We start from the raw sequence: 19,509 nt of genomic DNA on the forward strand, positions 1-19,509 counted from the left end.
TATTATTCTGAATTCCAAAAACGTCTAAAACGAAACTGTCACTGTCAAACATCAATCGTGTACAATCAACAGTAACGATAAACGAAGAAACTATCATTATATTTACGATAACTTATCTCTGCTATAAATTGAGTTCATACAGAACAATATGCAATTCCTACAACTTCCGAGCCCTAAATATAACTGTTAGGTACCTATAACCTAGGTTAGGTATAGCAATAGTAAGGTGTACAATGTAATCAGGCACACATTTTATTGTACTATTTGTACCTACTTAACTACTAAATGGCAAATTTATAAATTTAACGACAGGCTCCATTTCACCGAGGTGGCGAGGTTCATAAATTAATAATTATAACATTAAGAATAATACATTTTTTTTTTAAATTTAATACGTCTCTATAAATAACATAATCACGGGCAGATTTCTATTACCTCAGATAGGTATCAATTAAATTCTAATAGACTCACCGAAACCAGATATACACAGTAGTTACAGAACTACCAAGATTCGTGAATATTTTGTAATCAACACGGTCAAAGGTTTTTGAAAAATCATTAAATATATTACGTCGGTTAGAATAATTTTCAATTGCATTCGAAACGAAATTATTGAAAACAATCATGTTTAAGTGACGGAATTTTATAGCGCAAGTTTATTTGGTACCACACTGGTTGTCCATTAAAACTGGATTAACCTAGGACATGGTATATTATATTATGATATAGGTGTAACCTGGGTAGTAAATTTATAAGACTTTATAAAAATTAATGACAAAATTGGCGGTGCAGAAAGTGCACACGAGTGTTGTCAGTGTCAAATCAAATCGAATACAAAGCACTGCACCAGTTCACTGAATTTTGGTCAAACCGAATACTTTTATGCATTCAGCGCGCATAGAGTGCAAAAAGTGCGTCAAATCGAAAACGCTATAAGCTACGTGGTTCTAAATAAAGATAGTCAGTAGTTTTTGATATGGTATATATCCTAGTCTAAAATGCAGGATTACATACAGTCCATACAGAACTCATCTTTAACATGGATGCGACTAAATATCATCCAGAGATAAGCAGATGGCACACCTATCTACTATGTAAGAACGTCTCAGGCAAACCATCAGTAAGGCTATTCTATATATCACGACTAAATGTAAAAAATATCCAATCAACAAATATTAAGTCATTAGAATTCTGGCGGTTTTTTGTTTTACCAATTCTATACGATGATGATATTTAGACGACGTTATTTTCCAATACAATCATTATATCAATCTGTTATTTGATAATATCTTTTGAAAACTGTTTATGTAAAATACTCAGTTACTTATTACCTACATATTAACATTTAAGATTATCATATTACATATTATTAGTTGAATACATTTTATATGTTTAGTCGTTTAGTGTTCAGAATCCTGTGTTTTTAGTTCCGATTGAAAGTTTAAAATAATTATTCAGATACTCAAACCAGTTGATTTCAAATTTTTAATAACCAAGATTATGGGCCAGGGCTAATTTTCATCACTGTCAACAGTGTTTTTCAGCTGTTGTTTTTTTTTTATTACTAATTAAATCAATTATCAATTATATTAACTCGATAGTTTAATAACATAATTTATTATTCATTAAGTATCCTTTAATATAATAATACTTAATATGTATATATTTTTGATGCAATATATTATAATAACTAACATTAAAAGCATCTTAAAATAAATCTATACATATATATATATTATATACAGGATGATTCATGGAGCGTAAAACACGCATTATTTCCAAAAGTGTAAATATTTTTGAAAATATAATTTTACATAGCTTCAAGTCGTTTATAAAACCATGTTTTTATTAAAAAATTATATTTTTAACATTTTTTCATCCCTATAATTTTTTAAGTTTTTTACTTTTTTGAATGACAACATGTAGTTTTAATTTGATATTCCAAAACAGAATATGTTTCTAATATTTCGATACATAAAAAATGAATTTAGGGCAAGTAATATATGAGTTATAAATATTTAAAGTTTGGATGAGCAGAGTAGTGGACAAATATGTAGCAGGATAACTCCGTACCACTCTACTCCGCTCATCTAAACTTTAAATACCTATATCTCGTAAACTACTTGCCTTAAATTCAATTTTTATACATCAAATTACTTAGAAAAATATTATGTTTTGGAATATCAAATTGAAACTACATGTTGTCATTCAAAAAAGTAAAATATTTAAAAAATTATAGGGATAAAAAAATGTTAAAAATATAATTTTTTAATAAAAACATTGTTTTGGAAACGACTTGAAGCTATGTAAAATTATATTTTCAAAAACATTTATACTTTTTGAAATAATGAGTGTTTTACGCTTTATAAATCACCCCGTATAGGAAAGTTAATTCTAAAGATATTTTTTTTTAAGGACCTTGATTCACTCGTAAAATAGTAAATAGGTAGTTAAAAATAATATAATTTAAAGAACTGTTGAGATATTTTTATAATTTATTTACATTAATAGGGTAACAAAAATTAAAAAAAAACATATTACAAACATTTATTTGTACCTAGTCGTTTTGATATATTAAAACAAATAAATTAAATAACATAAAGTTAAATATACTGTTGATTATTTTAAATATAATTTGGAACTGCATAGATACATAAACATTTAAAATTTAGGTATATTTTTAGGTACAATATAGTTTAAATATATGATTTTCTTATGTATTTTGAAATGTTAAATTACCAAAAAAGTAATACAAATTCTAAAGGTTCAAAAAATTACAAAAAAGAAACTGGATGATATAACTAAAAATCAAGAAAAAATTATAAAAAAAATCTAATAAAGTTTTTCAGTAAAAATTACAGTAAGTCTTGAAATTAATCTACTTTCTTGGAATACTTATGCAAAGCACCTTTCAACATGTTTTGATACTTGTCTGTTGTAACTGATGAAGTTGCAGTACAGTCATTTGTTTTGTATATACCAACTAATACATTAGCCTTTTCAAACATGTTTGAGCGCAATGAAATTATGATAAACTGAGAATTTTTTGTACGTTCCTGAAAATAAATAAATAATTAATCTTATTCATATTTATACACTGATAAAATCAAATTTATTTATAAGGAACAACAGTTTCTAAGTAACTAAATACTTTATTATCTTATTATATTATACAAGTGTGATAATCGGGTTTAGTGAGTTTTTAAGTAAATTTGTGAAGAGACAAAGCAATAAATTAAAGTAAGTTTAATTTAAGAATAAGATTGTAGAAAAGAGCTATTTTATTTTATTTTAACTATTTTATTTTATTCATTTAACTTTTTTAAGGAATAAATTGGTTCATCTCTTCTATTTTAGAATAAGGCCACAGCACTTTGTAATAAACCAAAACCCACTGAAGCACCTTGTACATAAATATACAATTGATTATGGAGCATATTATTTAACAAAAACTAACGAATCTAAAAATTGAAAGAAATCAAAATATTTAACAACATAAGAAAAGTTACTACTTAAATTTAAAAACAATCTATTATTATCTATAATTACCTTTATGTAATATGCAATGATTGAGACATTTTTAAAATCTAATGCTGCATCAATTTCATCCATAACATATAATGGTGATGGTTTATAGTAATGAAGAGCAAATACAAGAGCTAAAGATGACAATGTTTTTTCACCACCTGATAGATTAGATATTACTTTCCATGTTTTCTTAGGCGGTCTTACACTAAAAATCAAATATTAGTATGCATAAATAACTTTATGTGGTCTACATCTTAGAATTTATAGTAATTAAATATAAAAACCTAAAATTGATTCCTTCACTAAATGGATCTAATGAATCAACAAGTTCAAGTTCAGCATCTCCACCAAGTGTTATCATTTGATACATCTCTTTCAGTTTAATTGTAATTTTCCTAAATGAAGCCATAAACTCATCCCTTCTTCGTTGTCGTACCTTATTAATCATTTCAATATGATCATTATATGACTTCAACACTTCAGCCACTTCATTAGCTTTATCATTATACTGTTGTGTCTATTATACAAAAACAAATATGAATTTACCAACTAACATAATATATTCAATATTATGAAGAAAAAGTGACACATTTATTAATAATTTTTTTCATAAATTTAACTCACTCTTTTTTTAAATTCTTCAAGTATTTTGAAATTGGGCTTATCACAATTGCGTAATTCTTCAATTAGTGTAACTCTGTTATTATTGGTTTCCATTTTATTAATTTTAGATAACTGCTCAACAGTATATTGTGGCAATTCTTTGGTATCTGAGTCAGTATCGTCATCTACATCATCAACTTGCATCTTATCAGGATCATCTTGTTTTTGTGATATTTCATTAGCTTTATTGTTTTTATCTTCATCATTATCTTCATCTATAGCAGTTTTATTATGAATTTTAGATCCAAGTTTCTGATAAGATTCTATAACTGGATCCCGTTGAGCACAATCAATTTCTGGAATCTTATGTAATTTTAATTTTGACATCTAAAAATTAAAAACAGAAAAAATTAAATTATTTTCAACACTTTGAACATGTTAAAAAAAAAGGAAGCAAAATAAAATTGCATACATCCAATCTACAAAAATCCCCATTTCTCCTTACCAACACATTAGATAAGAATATTTTTTACCTTAGCATTTATATCATTGAGTTGGTCCATACTTAATTTTATTTCAGCTTTAATGTTGTGAAGATCATTCTTTAATTTAATGTTTTCTAAACGTAATTCATTTGTTTTGACTAAGTTCTTATCATCTTCACTAGTCATTTCCTTGATTTTGGTTTTTTGTTCTTCTATACTGATCTACATGAACAACAATTTTAAATTTTAAATTAAAAAACTATATACATTATACCTATTATGTATTAATAAAAAATGTCAAAAATAAAGTTATTATTTAAAAATATTACCATACATAGGTAAAATAAAATCTCAGTTGATAAACATCTGTCACTACTCACCATTAAAAGACAATATTTTGGGGCTTACATAGGGTTAACACATTCAAAATACTAGACTATCCTAATCAAGATAACTCAATAAATAAAATGACAAATTTTTTTTTTTGTTTACTTGGCTTTAATTCAATAAATGTGTGGTATACTTGCAGTAATTAATATAAGATATGTTATAAAAAAGGTTATTTTATTTAAAAATTTATTTATTTGATTATAATTGTATGTTATTTTCATGTATGTAAAAAACTTACAGAAATTTCTTTATTCTTTTCATTCAATTCAGTAAGTAGAATTTCATTTTTTTTTAACTCTTCTGTAAAGGATTCCATTTTTTTCTTACATTCAATAATATCTTCTTTTAAAATTTCAATTTGGCCTTCTGATTTTTTTATTTGCCTGTAATTTATTAAAAATGCATTACTGTAAAAACAATAGAACATATAAAATAAATAATTATTATTTAATACTTAATTTATTTTTTAAAACACTCAGTAATTCAAAACCCAATTAATATTTATTTTACTAAATAAAATTAGTATATTATACATATAAGAATAACATCTTATAATATTATATAAGGAACATTTGATAATCTCTTAAAAATATAATTATAAATAAAATAATACTATCTTGTGATTTTCCGACTTAATATACATACATTAAGTACAATATGGTATATTACTGTATTATGATTATTTATATTAATAATAAGTTGTATTTTTTCACAAGTCAATTAACTTTGAACATAAAATAAACACTTTTTTTAAATGACAAATTAACTTAAATAGTATTTAGAATTTAACAAAACCAGTTAATTGATTAAAAAACCATGTGTTTGAAAAAAAATTAATCACCTTTGAGCCCCCTGTATATCAATATCAACTTGATTTATCTGATGACGAGTATTTTCTAACTTAGTAGTAGCTTGGTCTAACAAACGTTTAGCTTCTTGAGGCAGTCCTTGAGTGATTTCCTCAATTTGCTTCTTCAAGTTATCCATTTTAGATTTTATCTTGTCATACTCTACTTTTGATTCTTCCAATTCTATAAAAAATATAGTCATATTGAATTATAAAATAAATTAAATAATGTACCTATGGATTCAACAACGGTGTTAAAATAATACCCATGGAGCCAGCAGTTATGTGGAAAAGATCTGATTACTCAATATAATCTAGAAACAGTACCTTCATTTTGTGGAAAAGAATATAATATAGTAACTATAATTAAACATTTCAGTCGTTTTTGATTTTCACAAATAACTAGCAAATGATCTCATTCTGCTGATGGGTTTTATTATTTAATGACATTTTAAAAGAATTACTCAATATTTTAATTTATTTTTACATCATTTCTATTATACATATTGCTGGAGTGGCACTTAATTAATATAAAATAAAAGTAACTATTAAAATAATAAATTTCACAACAATTTACAAACCAGATTTTTATGATAAGTAAGTGATAAATTATAATCAATTATTAATATACATTAATTAAAACAATAGAATTGAAGGTGATAAACATTTATTATAAAAATAATTTTTTAATATTTTTAATATATTAAATTTGGATTTTGAGTAGTAAATCATGAGTATTTTAAACTTAGGTGAACAGAGTATTCTTAAGGGAACCCTATGAAATGATAGTCCACTGCTCTGCTAATCAAAACTTAAAATACTCATAAAAAAAAAAAATACAAACACAACTAATTAATTTTTATGACATTAGATTGAACAGCGCTAAACACTATATTGTAAATGAGAACAATCAGGGACGTAAAAACCAAGTTTTGAACAGCAACAGTATGCATTTGCTCATGGCATAAGTACAGTACAAAATATGACTCATATTATACCAAAATGCTTGGAAGATTATTATGAAATAAAAATGAATTTAAATACAATATGTCATTATTCTAAAAAGTGAAAAAATTTAATAACTATATTGAAAAAAAATTGTAAAAATAATTTATTTAAAATAATATTTGATCTGATAAACTTCAAATAAACGAGAAAACTTTATTTCAACTACTTTTTAAAAGTATTTATGTTAAAGAAACACCAAATACACTTACAAAAATAAACATTAAGAAAATTGTAGTTGTTTTTACCTTTTTCAGCTTCTTGAATTTCTGATTTCTTTTTGGCAACTGCTACTGGATCTGTTTTTTTTTTTATAATTACTAATTTTTGAGTTTCGATCATAGTTTTTAATTGATTTTCTTTTTCTTTCCATGCCTAAAACAAAATGATATTTTAATTATTTTAAAAATACATAAATTTATATTAATACTTACATTTATGCGCGATGAACACTCCTTAACAATTATATTTAGATCTTCAATTTGTCTAAGATTTTGATCTATGTTAGCTTGGAAATCAAAAATATTAGATTGAGTTTCTCTCAATTTAATTTCCAAATCTTTGGCAATTTTGTCTAGATTTTCTACTTCATTTTGACTCACCAGAGATGAATTACCAGTTGCATATTTCGACCTTATTTCTTGAGGCCCGATCTTACCTTTAATAGGCCTACCACCACCAGACATGATACCTTTAGTTAAATAAAAGTTTTTGTTAAATTTCAATTAACCATAAAAAAAAAAAAAGGTAGTGTGGTAGTGATACCTGATTGGTCAATTAAATCTCCTTTATATGTAACAACTCTATAACGAGTTTGAGTACCAAATGCTATTCTTCTTGCTTGTTCTAAATCTTCAGCGAGTAATGTATCATACAAACCAGAATAAAATGTGAGTCTAAAACGTTGATCCAATATTTTAATAAAATCAAAAACTCTTTTTGCATTTTCAGGACTAAAAAGAACAGAACAATACAAACATTATTATTATTATTCAAAAGTTTTGAAAAAATCTTACATAAACAAATTGTCTTACTAGTTATTATTTAAATCTGCACGGGATTTCAATTTTTGAACTTGAGGCATAATTGAAAATGTCAGTCGGCCAATATTATTTGTCCTCAATTTTTGAATGCATGCATGAGCTGCATCTGATGTTTCAACAACAATTTGATCCGTAGAACCACAAGCTGTACACGCAGGAATGTCATATTTACCTTCTACTTGTCCATAATCTCCCTGAAATAATTTGAATTTGTTTGTACTTGTTTAAAGTCAGGTAACTAAATATCACTTACACATCTACCAAGTAGTCCTTTGATTTCTCCTTTGTCTTTTAAATTTAGAATGTATTGAATAGGTCGACTTCTTTCAGTTGTTTCTGCATAAGCTGTTCGTTTTTCAGTTAAACTCTGACGTATATTTTGTAATTTAGTTTTCATTTGTATCTCATCTTCATTTAATTTTTTAATTTTAGTTTCTAGATCTTTGATTATACCTTTACTAATATGTATATCTGCTTCTGCTTTTTCTTTTTTTCTAGTAAAAATAAAAATTAATTTCAATTATTAATGTTTATACACTATTATAATAATCATCTATCATGGAATAAAACATACTAAGGAGACTTAGTACAAGACAATATTGACCATTTTTTGTAATAGCTTAGCCTATAGAAAATCCAGATTTTCAAGTGAAAAATCAAAAAATAATGTAAATAAACTTGATAAATAAGTAATTAACAATTTAAAGATATTAAGTTACAGCATGTCCACACTATGATAGTAAAATGCAATAATTAGGCATAATAATTTGAGAATCATGCACACTTGATGGTAGTTGTTAACTTGAAAGAATTTAGCATATATTTTTCAAATTTGCCGCATGTCATTGGCATTGGGTATGTATCTCATGAGTACGAACCAGGGTTACAGAGTCTCCATTTGTCTACCCTGTGTGATAGGAGGAAACAGCCAATCTAACATTTCTTTCTAAACTTATTAAATGTTAAAGCTGATGACCCTGCTCTCTTATCTAAGACTAATTTCAGAGTTCCGACTTTTTGTTCCAGATATTCTTTCCTATTCCTCATTTCTTTTAGTTGCTGTATTGATATGATGAAACTAGCCAATGAGGACCCACAATATCTTTATACTTAGTGTAATTATTGTTTATTCATTCTAAATTTTTTGTAATTTTCATGTTAATTATTCTTTAATACAAAACTATGTAAACGAGCTTGCCCCATATTAAATATAAATAAATAATTTCAATAAAAGAGTGTTGCTATATGATATTACAAAGTGAAACTTCAATAATTTACAGTCACTATCTATTATTCCTCATCGTCACTAATACAAAATAGTAAACAACACCAAAGGCCATTGTGGTATGAGCATGATCGAATAATCTGCATCGCTAAAGATATATTGTACTATTATCATGTTATTCCTAACTATTTTTATTCTACATTCCCATTGAAGATTTTCAAAAATCAAAAATATAGTGTAAACCAAACTTCATTACCTCATATTTTCTTGGAATTTTTCAACTCCTCCAGCCATCTGTTCTTCCAGATTAACTAATTTTTCTTTTTCAGATTTCTCAGTATCAATGAGTACCTCAAACTCAGTTTTTAAGGTTTGAAACTAAAAAGACATTAAAGTAAGAAAAAAAAAATAGAACATATTAACACAACAAATTATAATTTAAAGCTTAAGAACTTACTTGATTTTGTTTACTACCTACAAGCTTCTGCAGTTTTAATTCCTCAGGAGCCAATCTATCTTTTTCATCCCTAAATTTTTTTGATTTTTCAAAACCACTAGAATTTACTTTTGTATAATTGGCTTCCAGTTCTATGCATTTTTCTTCTAAAGTTGGTAATTCTGATGTCAATTTTTTGAGTTCAGCCTCTTTAATTTTTGGTACACCTTCAGCTTTAGTTACCTAAGCAAAAATAAAAAATGCTTTAATCATAACCTAATCAAATTCTGTCTTGCTTTGGTAGTAATTGTTAAAGCTGTGTCCAACATTGTTAGTTTTTTTTATTATTATTATTATAAAGCTACTTTTAGAAATGAGATAGTTCAGCAATTATAACATTTAAGGCAGCTTCCAAAATAAAAAAAATATAAAACATTTTATAGCAGTTTCAGAATTTTTATTACGGATGGAAGAGGCGGTTGAAGGAATTCAGAGAATTAATCAGGATTAGACATTTAACCTACAAAGTAGAACAAACAAATAAGATGTGAAGGAGATCAGTTAATTTAAATGTAGTATAACAGAGAGGAGAGTTGTTTGAACCAAGATGGGTAGATAAATGATTTGAAAAAATTTAAATTTATAGGTTGTAGAAAAATAGTCAAAAGTTTTTAATTAATTATTATGCAGTGGCGGCTCGTATATAGGGTGATGGGGCGATCGCCCCCCCCCCCTTCTAGAATTATCATTTATTACCAATTTACATGTTAAATATTAAATTTCTCATTTATATTTTAGTATAATATTGTCAAAAATAAAAATTGTGTTTCCTTCATTTACACTAATACATATTATGAAAACATTATCAGATAATGGGAGTTTAAAAATAAATCATTCGACGCTGTAGCTTCTGAGAATCGATAACCAATAACAATTTACCGGGGCCGGGTGAGCAGCACATGCGATGCTTGGGCGATGTTAAAAGTCGTTCGTCATTACTATGGCTGGAATACAAAAACTAAGAAGGGGGAACACAATAATAATACTGCCGCCGGGACGATGATTTTAATCGCCCGTTGGCCGTTAAATGCGGATTCCGAACTGTGTATTTATTATTTACTTTGTGCGGTCGTAACTCTAATCAATTCTATCTATAAAAAAGTGTTGACAATTTAAAATATATATAATAATTTATAATTTACTTGTATTAAACTATTAAACAGATTAAAATAAATTATTATTATTAATATTATTTGTGTTTGATACTTTCCATAAATAAGCAATTTTATATCGCCCTTCCACTTTCATAGCACAAGAGCCACCACTGTTATTATGACAAGATTTAAAAGTAGTGTTACAGCGTTGACATTGACATATCACAATGCTGTAAATAAGGAAGTTATAATAAAGGCAGATTTTGTAAAACAAACAAGTAGCTCCAGAATATGAAATGAATAATCACCAAAAAGAGAGGAAATTAAGCTATCGGTATAAATAATTAAATTAGAAAAATTCCACTCATATCAAAGCTAATAACAATAACAGAATTTATACTATTTATATTTAATCAGTGCAAGTGAAATTGATGATATCAAAGTTTTTTTCTAAAATTTATAGTACAAGAGGTAAATAGTTGTTCGAAAATCAGAATGAGTCTGTAGTCATTAATCAATATTTATCTAGTCTATTCTATTTGTATGTGTATTATTTGGGAGTCAAGAAGTTAAAAATTTCAATTGAAATACACTCTGTTTAATAAAAACCAAAATTATGGTACAATTAGTAATTTAATTGTTTCATTGGCCAAAAACAGTAAGACAGACACAATCAACATCAACAAGTAGTTTAAAATCAGTGAATACATTTTTTTGTATTATAGTATGCAAAGATCAAAACAAAATAATATAATTTTTAATTTAAAGAAACTTAATAATATATATAGAACTATAACAGATTAAGTCACTTTATATAGTCAAGTTAAATTTACTATGTTATTTTCCTAATAAGACAAACATTCAGATTCCTCATTAGAATTTTTAAAAAAAAAGTGGATAAGTCGTGGATATCGCTCTACTGCACAGTAGGTTACAAGTGGAATACTGTAATGGATAGAATTAAATTTGAATCCAATGATATTATATCATTGTATACAAAAACCATTCTGAGCAGAAACGGTTTATCTGGGATGTATTAGAGGTGAATAAAAATTGTCAAACCTTAGATTTAAAAATTTTTTTTTGAATTTCTAGCTTAAAATAATTTGTGAATTTTCGTGATTTTTACGTATGTTGTCAAAATTCAAACTTTGAATGCTTGTAAAAAAAAAAATTGTGTATTTTTAATATTTTTCAACTGCTATTGTAACAATATGTTAGAAACCTTGTATTAAATTTTCAAGCTTTTCTACCCAACAAATAAATTTGTATCGAAATTAATTTTAAAAAAACTAATAATGATCAAAAATTGCATATGCCTATTAATAGTTCAACATAGGTCAACATTTTTTGAAAATCACACGGTGAATAGAATATACTTATAAAAACATTCGGTGAAAATTTCATGTATGGTAATTTGCTTTGAAGTTATATTAAAAACCAAAATTGATTTGTCGAAAAACCGATCGTACGTAAAAATTCTTGTTTTTTCCATAATTTTTAGTTTGTTTATCCCGATTAATAAGAAAAATATTGAGAAAAGTATCAACTAGATTCACTTTCTGATCTAACAAGATACGTCGAAAATCGAAGCATTTTAATTGCCCCAAAACATGATCACAAACACAAAAAAAAACACGTATACCATGGTAAAATCAATATATTCCTCGCTCCGCTCATAATCTAAAAGTAATTATGTAAATAATCTAACCTAACCTAACCTAACCTACTGGTATTTAAATAGTTAAACCTTTTTAAATACTGATGTAATAAATTAAACAGTTAATGTTAATAGGTTGATTTTTACCTTTTTTTGTTCCTGTTGTATAGAATTCTCATATTTGGCTATCTGTGCTTTTGCCTGTTCATATTCATCATTTAACTGCCCATTTTTACGAACGCATTTCTTATGTTTTTCTTCATTTTTTTTTAATATTAATTGATCAGACTTTAACTTTCTAATAAAATAAATAAATAATATACATATTGTACATATTTTAAAGTGCTATGTTACAATTGTGATTACTTGTACATTTTAAAATAATGAAATTCAATACTTTAATATTAATAAAAAAAAAAAAATTGCAACAGAATTACAGTAATTGTTAATATGTGAAGCCTGCTCTTAACCCACCTTGCATGCTTTTTTAAAATGCCAAAGTTCTAACAAACAGAAAAAACCAATATAGCATAATGAATACAATCACCAAGGCGCTAATTCTCCGCATTTTTATGCACTAAAAGTACCAAAATATGCCACAAAATAAAATATAATATATGGTCAAAATTATTAAAATATGCAACAGATATGTGAGAAATTTTCAATTATTTACATTAAAAATGTGTACAACATTAATAGAATTATTAATAATAGCAAATATATTTATTATTTAAATATTATAAATTAGTATACTTTTTTAATTAGATTAATTATTGAAAAGAAACCAGTAAGTTTTTGAAAAATATCAAGTTGAATGTTTTTCCCTAATAATATTTCATTCATTTGTCATAGAATTACTAGACCGTTATTTTAATTGAAAATATCATATAATTTTGTTTTAAGTGTTGTATATTGAATATATAATACAAAATATAATTACTGTTTTTCTACTAGATAAAATAATACTTCAAATGGTTTTTTTTTTTATGTTTTGATTCAATGTGAAATACATTTTGAATTTTGTAAAAATATGTAATAACTGTTAACTTAATTAAAAATATAATAAAAAGCCTATGAAATATTCTTGATTATCTTAAATTTACATTTTATATGAGGTTATTTCACTCTAATTCTACAAATTATAATCATTATTGAGAATGTAACATTTGGTGTTGCACATGGATCAAGGAGAAAAAATATGCTGACATAATCCTAATATTACTAATTATACCCTAGCCTTAGGTTTGTAAATAATTAAAAAAGTGGACAATAGAAAAACCATGAAATGTACATGTATATAAACTACATATTGTGTGACAATGGTAAACAAGCCCATAGTATGAAAATTAAAAATAACCTACTCAGATAAATCTTGAATTTTTTTTTCAAATTGCTTCTTATCCTTGGAAATAGCATTGATTTCTTTTTCGTTAGAATTAATTTCATCATTAATCTTATTTTGAGTTTCAGTTTTGCTTTCAATTATTGATTCAACATCAAATCTATTAAACACATAACGTATATAAGCATTTATAAATTAAATATTATATAATAGTACATAAAACAATTTAAATTTAAAATATACAAACCTATCTTTTTGATATTTTTTATTACTTAACCGAGTGATTCGATTTTCCAATTTTAGATAATTAATCACAGCTTCTACAGGTTCTATAAGTTCTTCTCTTTCTTTTGCGACAAATTTCAAACGAGTTATTTTTTCATTTTTCTCCAATGATAAATCTTTTACTCTTTCTTCAAGTTTAGTTATTGGTTTCTAAATTCAATTGATTAAATTACATAAAAATTGAGATATAATGTATATTATATATTTTTAATTATTTAGGTTATTAAACCCATTCCCAATTATTATGTGTTTAATAGTATGAAGCATTTTTAATAGTAAGATATATATTAATTAATAAAAATGTTAAATAAAATCTAACCTTGTATCTCACGGTACCTATGACATCTTCTAAATATTCTAACATGCCGGTTGAATGGTCATTCTCTGATTTAGGTTTCATCATAGCAATCTGTTCAACCTCGCCCTAAATTTAATAACATCACTTTTTTTAAATTTTTTCTTATATGAGGCAAATATTTGATTAAATACTTTATATAATTTACCTGAAGAATAAGAAATCTATTATGAACTAAATCTATTCCATTTTTCTTTAAGATAACTGCGATATCCTTAAACTTCACACGTTTGTCATTTAATGTATAAAATGATGAATTATCTTTAAATGCTGTGCGAGTAATTTTTATTTCAGTACCTGGAATAGGAACAAATCCAGTTTGTGCTGTAATCTATAACACAATATGAACAATTAAAAATTAAAAAAAAAATTATAATATTAAAAAAAATTAATAAAAAGAAAAAAACTATTACATCATCTTGAATATGTACAAAATGAACAGTGACAGAACATTGACGAACATCTTTATGCCTATCTGATTTATGTAAAAGTACTGATACTTTTTTAGATCTAATTTTTGAAGACCGGTATCCAAACACAAAAAGTAATGAATCAATGACATTACTCTTTCCACTACCATTAGCACCAACAATACTTGTTAAGCTCTGTAAAATAACATACAAGTATAACAAAGCTTATAATTATAAATTATAATAATATAATATTTATAGCACTTAAAAAACATATAAAAATGAAATAAAATAAAATTATGTAAATGATTGTCTTCAAATCCTTCTTATGAAGAAGACAACAGTTTTTTTATCTATTCTCAATTCAAGTTAAGAAACACAGTTGATGGGCCAACTAGCAAGCGGAGATATGCTAATATTAAATGGCAGAGTATATCAATGAATGACTCGGTGGGGATAACAGATAGTTGTTAACTGACTGCCGCCGACTGTGTTTCTTAACTTGATCTAAGTATAGTAGACGAGATTTTACAAATTTAAGATAATTACATTAATAAAGGTATCCTTACTTAATAAAATAACTAAATAAGTAATAATAATAATTATAGAATAAAGCGCAATAGATGGATATAGGTTCTTTACAGATAACTTTTAATTTTATACTAATATACTTAAGATAATGTTTGTAATGATCACAGTTACTAAAATACCAGAAATATGATACCTATTCATATATAAATGCAATTAAAAAAAAAAAAAAAATAAATATACCTATATTATTAAAAATAATCATTGAGTAAATAATTAAGTAACCATAGAAAGTGTCATCAATGGGGTGCTCCTTTTATCAAATTATTTTCATGTGAATGTACTCTTAGCACATATTCTTATTGTATTAATGATAAAGATTGTAAAAATAACATATATATATCAATGTATACATTTATATACATTAAAAGGATCTTTTTTTTTTACAAAATTCTGTATAATATTTTTAAATACATTATTTGTTTTTCGGCGAGTAGAATTGTGGTTGTGACTGATGCTTTCAAAATTCTACAAATATAAATTTGTTAGTACTTATTTTACATAAGAAACCTTTAAATTTAAAATACTACATAATATGTAATTTAGTTTTTATAAACATTGATATTATATAGTATTTCAATTAGGGTTCAACTGACACCACTTTTTATCGATATCCGATACATTGATATAAAACCGATAATATATGGAAATATTAAAATAACATTTTTGCCAAAAAATCATAAGCCGATACCACCATACAACAATACCGTCAACCACCGATACACAATAACACAAATAATACCTAAAAAAGTGAAAACATAGATTATTAACGGTAATAAATGATTACTTAATAGTTATCATATGTTTATTTTTAACATTTACTATTTAGTAACCTCATAAGCATATTTTATAATATTTATTAACTAGTTGTAGTATAACACTGTGACTAAAAATAGTTTTGTTAATTGCTATCAATTGTATTACAATTCTGAATTTAAAAAATAATATTGGTGTAAAATATTATTGTGATATTGATAATCTAACCTGTGGACTTGTAAAATATGGTGATATACTCTGTAGTTCAATAGGTTTTTTTGTATTGAAAAAAAAACAGATATCTGGTATCGATTCTAGTATTGGACTATCCCTAATTTTAATAAAAGGATTTCTTTAAATCTTTCTTTAGTGAAGAATTTATAGTAGCTCTAAGCAAACTAAAATATTTCTCAAGCATACTGATTATGCAATAGCACAGAAAACAATTTTTATGTTGTTAGGTGATAAAATATTGTTTTAAATGTTGTAAACCAAATATACCTACTTTAAAAATTTTATGTAGAAATTATATGAATACTGAAAATAAATATATAAAACGTCTATATTCAGTGACCAGTGTTCAAACCCTAATCCTATTATGAATTAACTGTTAGGAATTATTTTGTATCAATTTATTATTAAAAAAATATGATTTATATTTTATACACAGTCTACTTAAAAAGTCAAAAAAGGACTATTATAAAAATATAGAAGATAAGTTTATTATTTTGGTTTCAAGTAATTATCAGATACTAAAAACAAGTTTTATACCTCAGGGCTGTAGTTAATAAACTAGGTATTCTATAATAATAATAAATTTAAACGTTTTATGCTAAATACAGGTCTTCATCTTCATGAAATCACCAAGTGCCATAATAAGCCAACACTGAAAGACTCAAAATTTTTAAAAAACGTATGATAACTCTTCTCTTGAAATTCCTAATCAAGTTAATTTTTACAATTTAAAGGCAATTCAAGAAAACAGTCAACAGAAAAATATAGTGTCCTATAACTCAATACCTACTATTTTAAACTAATCGGAACACACCATTTTTTTTTATGACCAGGATATACTGCTCCACACAGTTAAAATTTTAGAAAAGGAAGTAGTCAAATACACGAATAATAATTACTTACTGAAATATATAAGATACCTATGATTCAACTATAATTTTGACTTTTTCTAAAGTATTTAATTGTTAATCAGTTTTAGTAACTTCATCAACCTAATCATTGTAAACTTCAAACATCCGAAATAAAACTTCAAACATTGAAAAGAGATAAAAATTATACACTAAATGTTACAGGAGATAGACGATAGACTAACCAGTAAACACTACTTAGTATACTAGGAACACCTAAATATTTATATTCATCCATAATAAATCATATCTAAATCAAAATTGAAAACAATTTTTAGTTTTATAATTGTTGAACCTATGTGTACCTATAATTTCTGTTAATGTGTACCTATAATTTCTTATAGGTACACATCAAACAAAAATAAAAATGTTTCCGATTTTAAATGTATAAGTCCTTAAGTTTTTTTTAAATGAGTAATGTTCAACTTCACTAGGTATCAAAAATATTTTAAGGTTTCTTTGTAACTTAAGTCTATTCCATGAGAAAATAATCAGTTTTTACATATCACGAATAACGTTAATAGGCGTTTAAAGAATCAAGTGTTTAATTTTATACCAGGTAGTTTATGAGAAATGTGTAGCGCCAACGAAAATCAGACGGTGAATTGATAATTTTTTCGTAGAATAGAATGTATTATGCTCTAGCCATGTTTATTCTTTATTGGAGTACAATTTCTTCATACCCAACTGCTATTGTTGGATTAAATTTAATTTTGTGTTGATTTAATACGTAATGGATATACATATAGTATTACAATATTGTTTAAGTTACAGGCCTCATTTTACTAAAATTGATAATAGTAATTACATATATAGTATTTTAGCTTATAGACTAATGGTAGGTATGTTTTTTAAGCTTAAAAAAAACCAAGTTGATTTTAACATTTCTATAATTTATAAGTTCTTGTCTAAATGAAAACAATAATTAATTTTTTCTTAGTATCTAATATACTTTATAACTATGAAACTAAAGACAATACTAAGGTACTCATACATTACTGTCTTCAAAATCATTAATCTATTTGTTGAGTGACATAATAAGTTAAAAGTTTCTTTTATGTCAGTAAACCTAACTCAAATTTTATGTCAAATGTTGTTATTGCTTCCTAACTAAGAGCCCCCCTTCTTTCAGGTATTGTCTTGATTATAACTTTTTTCTTATGAATCAATCTAACTTTTCAATTTCATACATGATAAAGCAATTTTTTACCTTATGAAATTTTCCAATAGTAACTTCACCATAATAACTTTTAAAGTTATTAGCAACAATCTCTGTAATAACCATGCGAGGACCGGGATTATCTTCAGCTGATGTAATAGGAGGCAATTCAACAGGTATGCGGATACCATTGAATATATCGCCGTCTTCAATGTCTGACAAGTCTTCATCATCAGAAAAGTCACCAACTTTTTCTTGCCTGATCCTTTTGTTTTTTGCAGGGGTGTCGTGATTATCAGCTTTATCCTTTCTTTTTACAGCCATTTTACTACACAAATTTTATGCAAACAATTTAAATTGTCAATAATATGGTCATTAAATACAAAACTACTAAATTATATATTATACTTGAATCAACTAATCAATTATATACACTGCCAATAGGATAATAGTAAATAGTTCAATAGTATTTGAAAAACACTAAAGCCCCGACATATATTATGTTATGTACCAACTAAAATACTTGATATACTTGTAATTTTATATTTACTCTTTTATGACGTCCAGATATGATCACACGTAAAAGGTACTAACACCAAGACTCCAAGTAAAACTGTCCATGGAAGTACGGAGCCCACTATAAGTTGACAGTAATTAACGGTTAATATCTTGCAACTTGTACGGTGGTTCTATGGTTTAACCTAATGCCCATTGCCCACACTCATCTCATTGAAAAAGATCGATAGTGTTGCACATCAACATCATCAACTTATCGGCAAAAGCAGTGGCATTTAATAATTATTTTAAAAATAAACCATTCTAGTCTTCTTAAAAATGAAAATCCGAAAAAGGAACAAACTGAACAATAAATGGCGCTAATGCGCAATAGCCATTGGACAATAGCGATTGGCGGTTATTTTGTTATCTAAACACTCGTCTTGATTTTCACTAATCGGCGGCTTTGGTAACTGGTATGGTAACATTAAAAACTGAAATGTAAAAACGGTCTAGCGATGAAGAAAAAATAATAATTTAACAATACAGTGTGACCAATGTGTGAAGAGAGAAATTCACCAAGCTTATAACTACGAACAAG

General features: G+C 25.8%; 1 protein-coding gene across 1 annotated transcript; it reads right to left on the minus strand.

The window, feature by feature from the left end:
* Nucleotides 1–2,475: 2,475 nt before the first annotated feature.
* On the minus strand, nt 2,476–19,323 carry glu (structural maintenance of chromosomes 4-like protein gluon). The gene is made up of 22 exons (XM_015514075.2): nt 18,964–19,323; nt 18,465–18,741; nt 14,772–14,963; nt 14,507–14,689; nt 14,323–14,427; nt 13,966–14,153; nt 13,738–13,878; nt 12,524–12,674; nt 9,584–9,805; nt 9,383–9,504; nt 8,155–8,395; nt 7,893–8,095; nt 7,624–7,811; nt 7,293–7,549; nt 7,107–7,233; nt 5,848–6,037; nt 5,245–5,389; nt 4,665–4,838; nt 4,153–4,518; nt 3,813–4,045; nt 3,550–3,733; nt 2,476–3,056 (listed from the first exon to the last, which is right to left on the minus strand). The coding sequence occupies exons 2-22, from the start codon at nt 18,735–18,737 to the stop codon at nt 2,874–2,876; spliced, it is 4,068 nt and encodes a 1,355-aa protein (XP_015369561.2). The 5' UTR covers nt 18,738–18,741; nt 18,964–19,323; the 3' UTR covers nt 2,476–2,873.
* Between the last annotated feature and the right edge of the window lie 186 nt (nt 19,324–19,509).

The sequence above is a fragment of the Diuraphis noxia genome, unplaced genomic scaffold (genome assembly GCF_037042655.1).
Source record: "Diuraphis noxia isolate RWA-SAM2 unplaced genomic scaffold, SU_Dnox_SAM2 contig0002, whole genome shotgun sequence".
NCBI lineage: Eukaryota > Metazoa > Arthropoda > Insecta > Hemiptera > Aphididae > Diuraphis > Diuraphis noxia.

Excerpts from the sequence above, each read along its gene's own strand:
- glu (XM_015514075.2), bottom strand. The coding sequence starts at position 18,737 with ATGGCTGTAAAAAGAAAGGATAAAGCTGATAATCACGACACCCCTGCA. Across the intron at positions 5,390-5,847 it reads GATATACAGGGGGCTCAAAG|GCAAATAAAAAAATCAGAAG; the intron begins GTGATTAATTTT and ends AATAAATTACAG. Across the intron at positions 4,046-4,152 it reads TTGAAGAATTTAAAAAAAGA|ACACAACAGTATAATGATAA; the intron begins GTGAGTTAAATT and ends TTTGTATAATAG.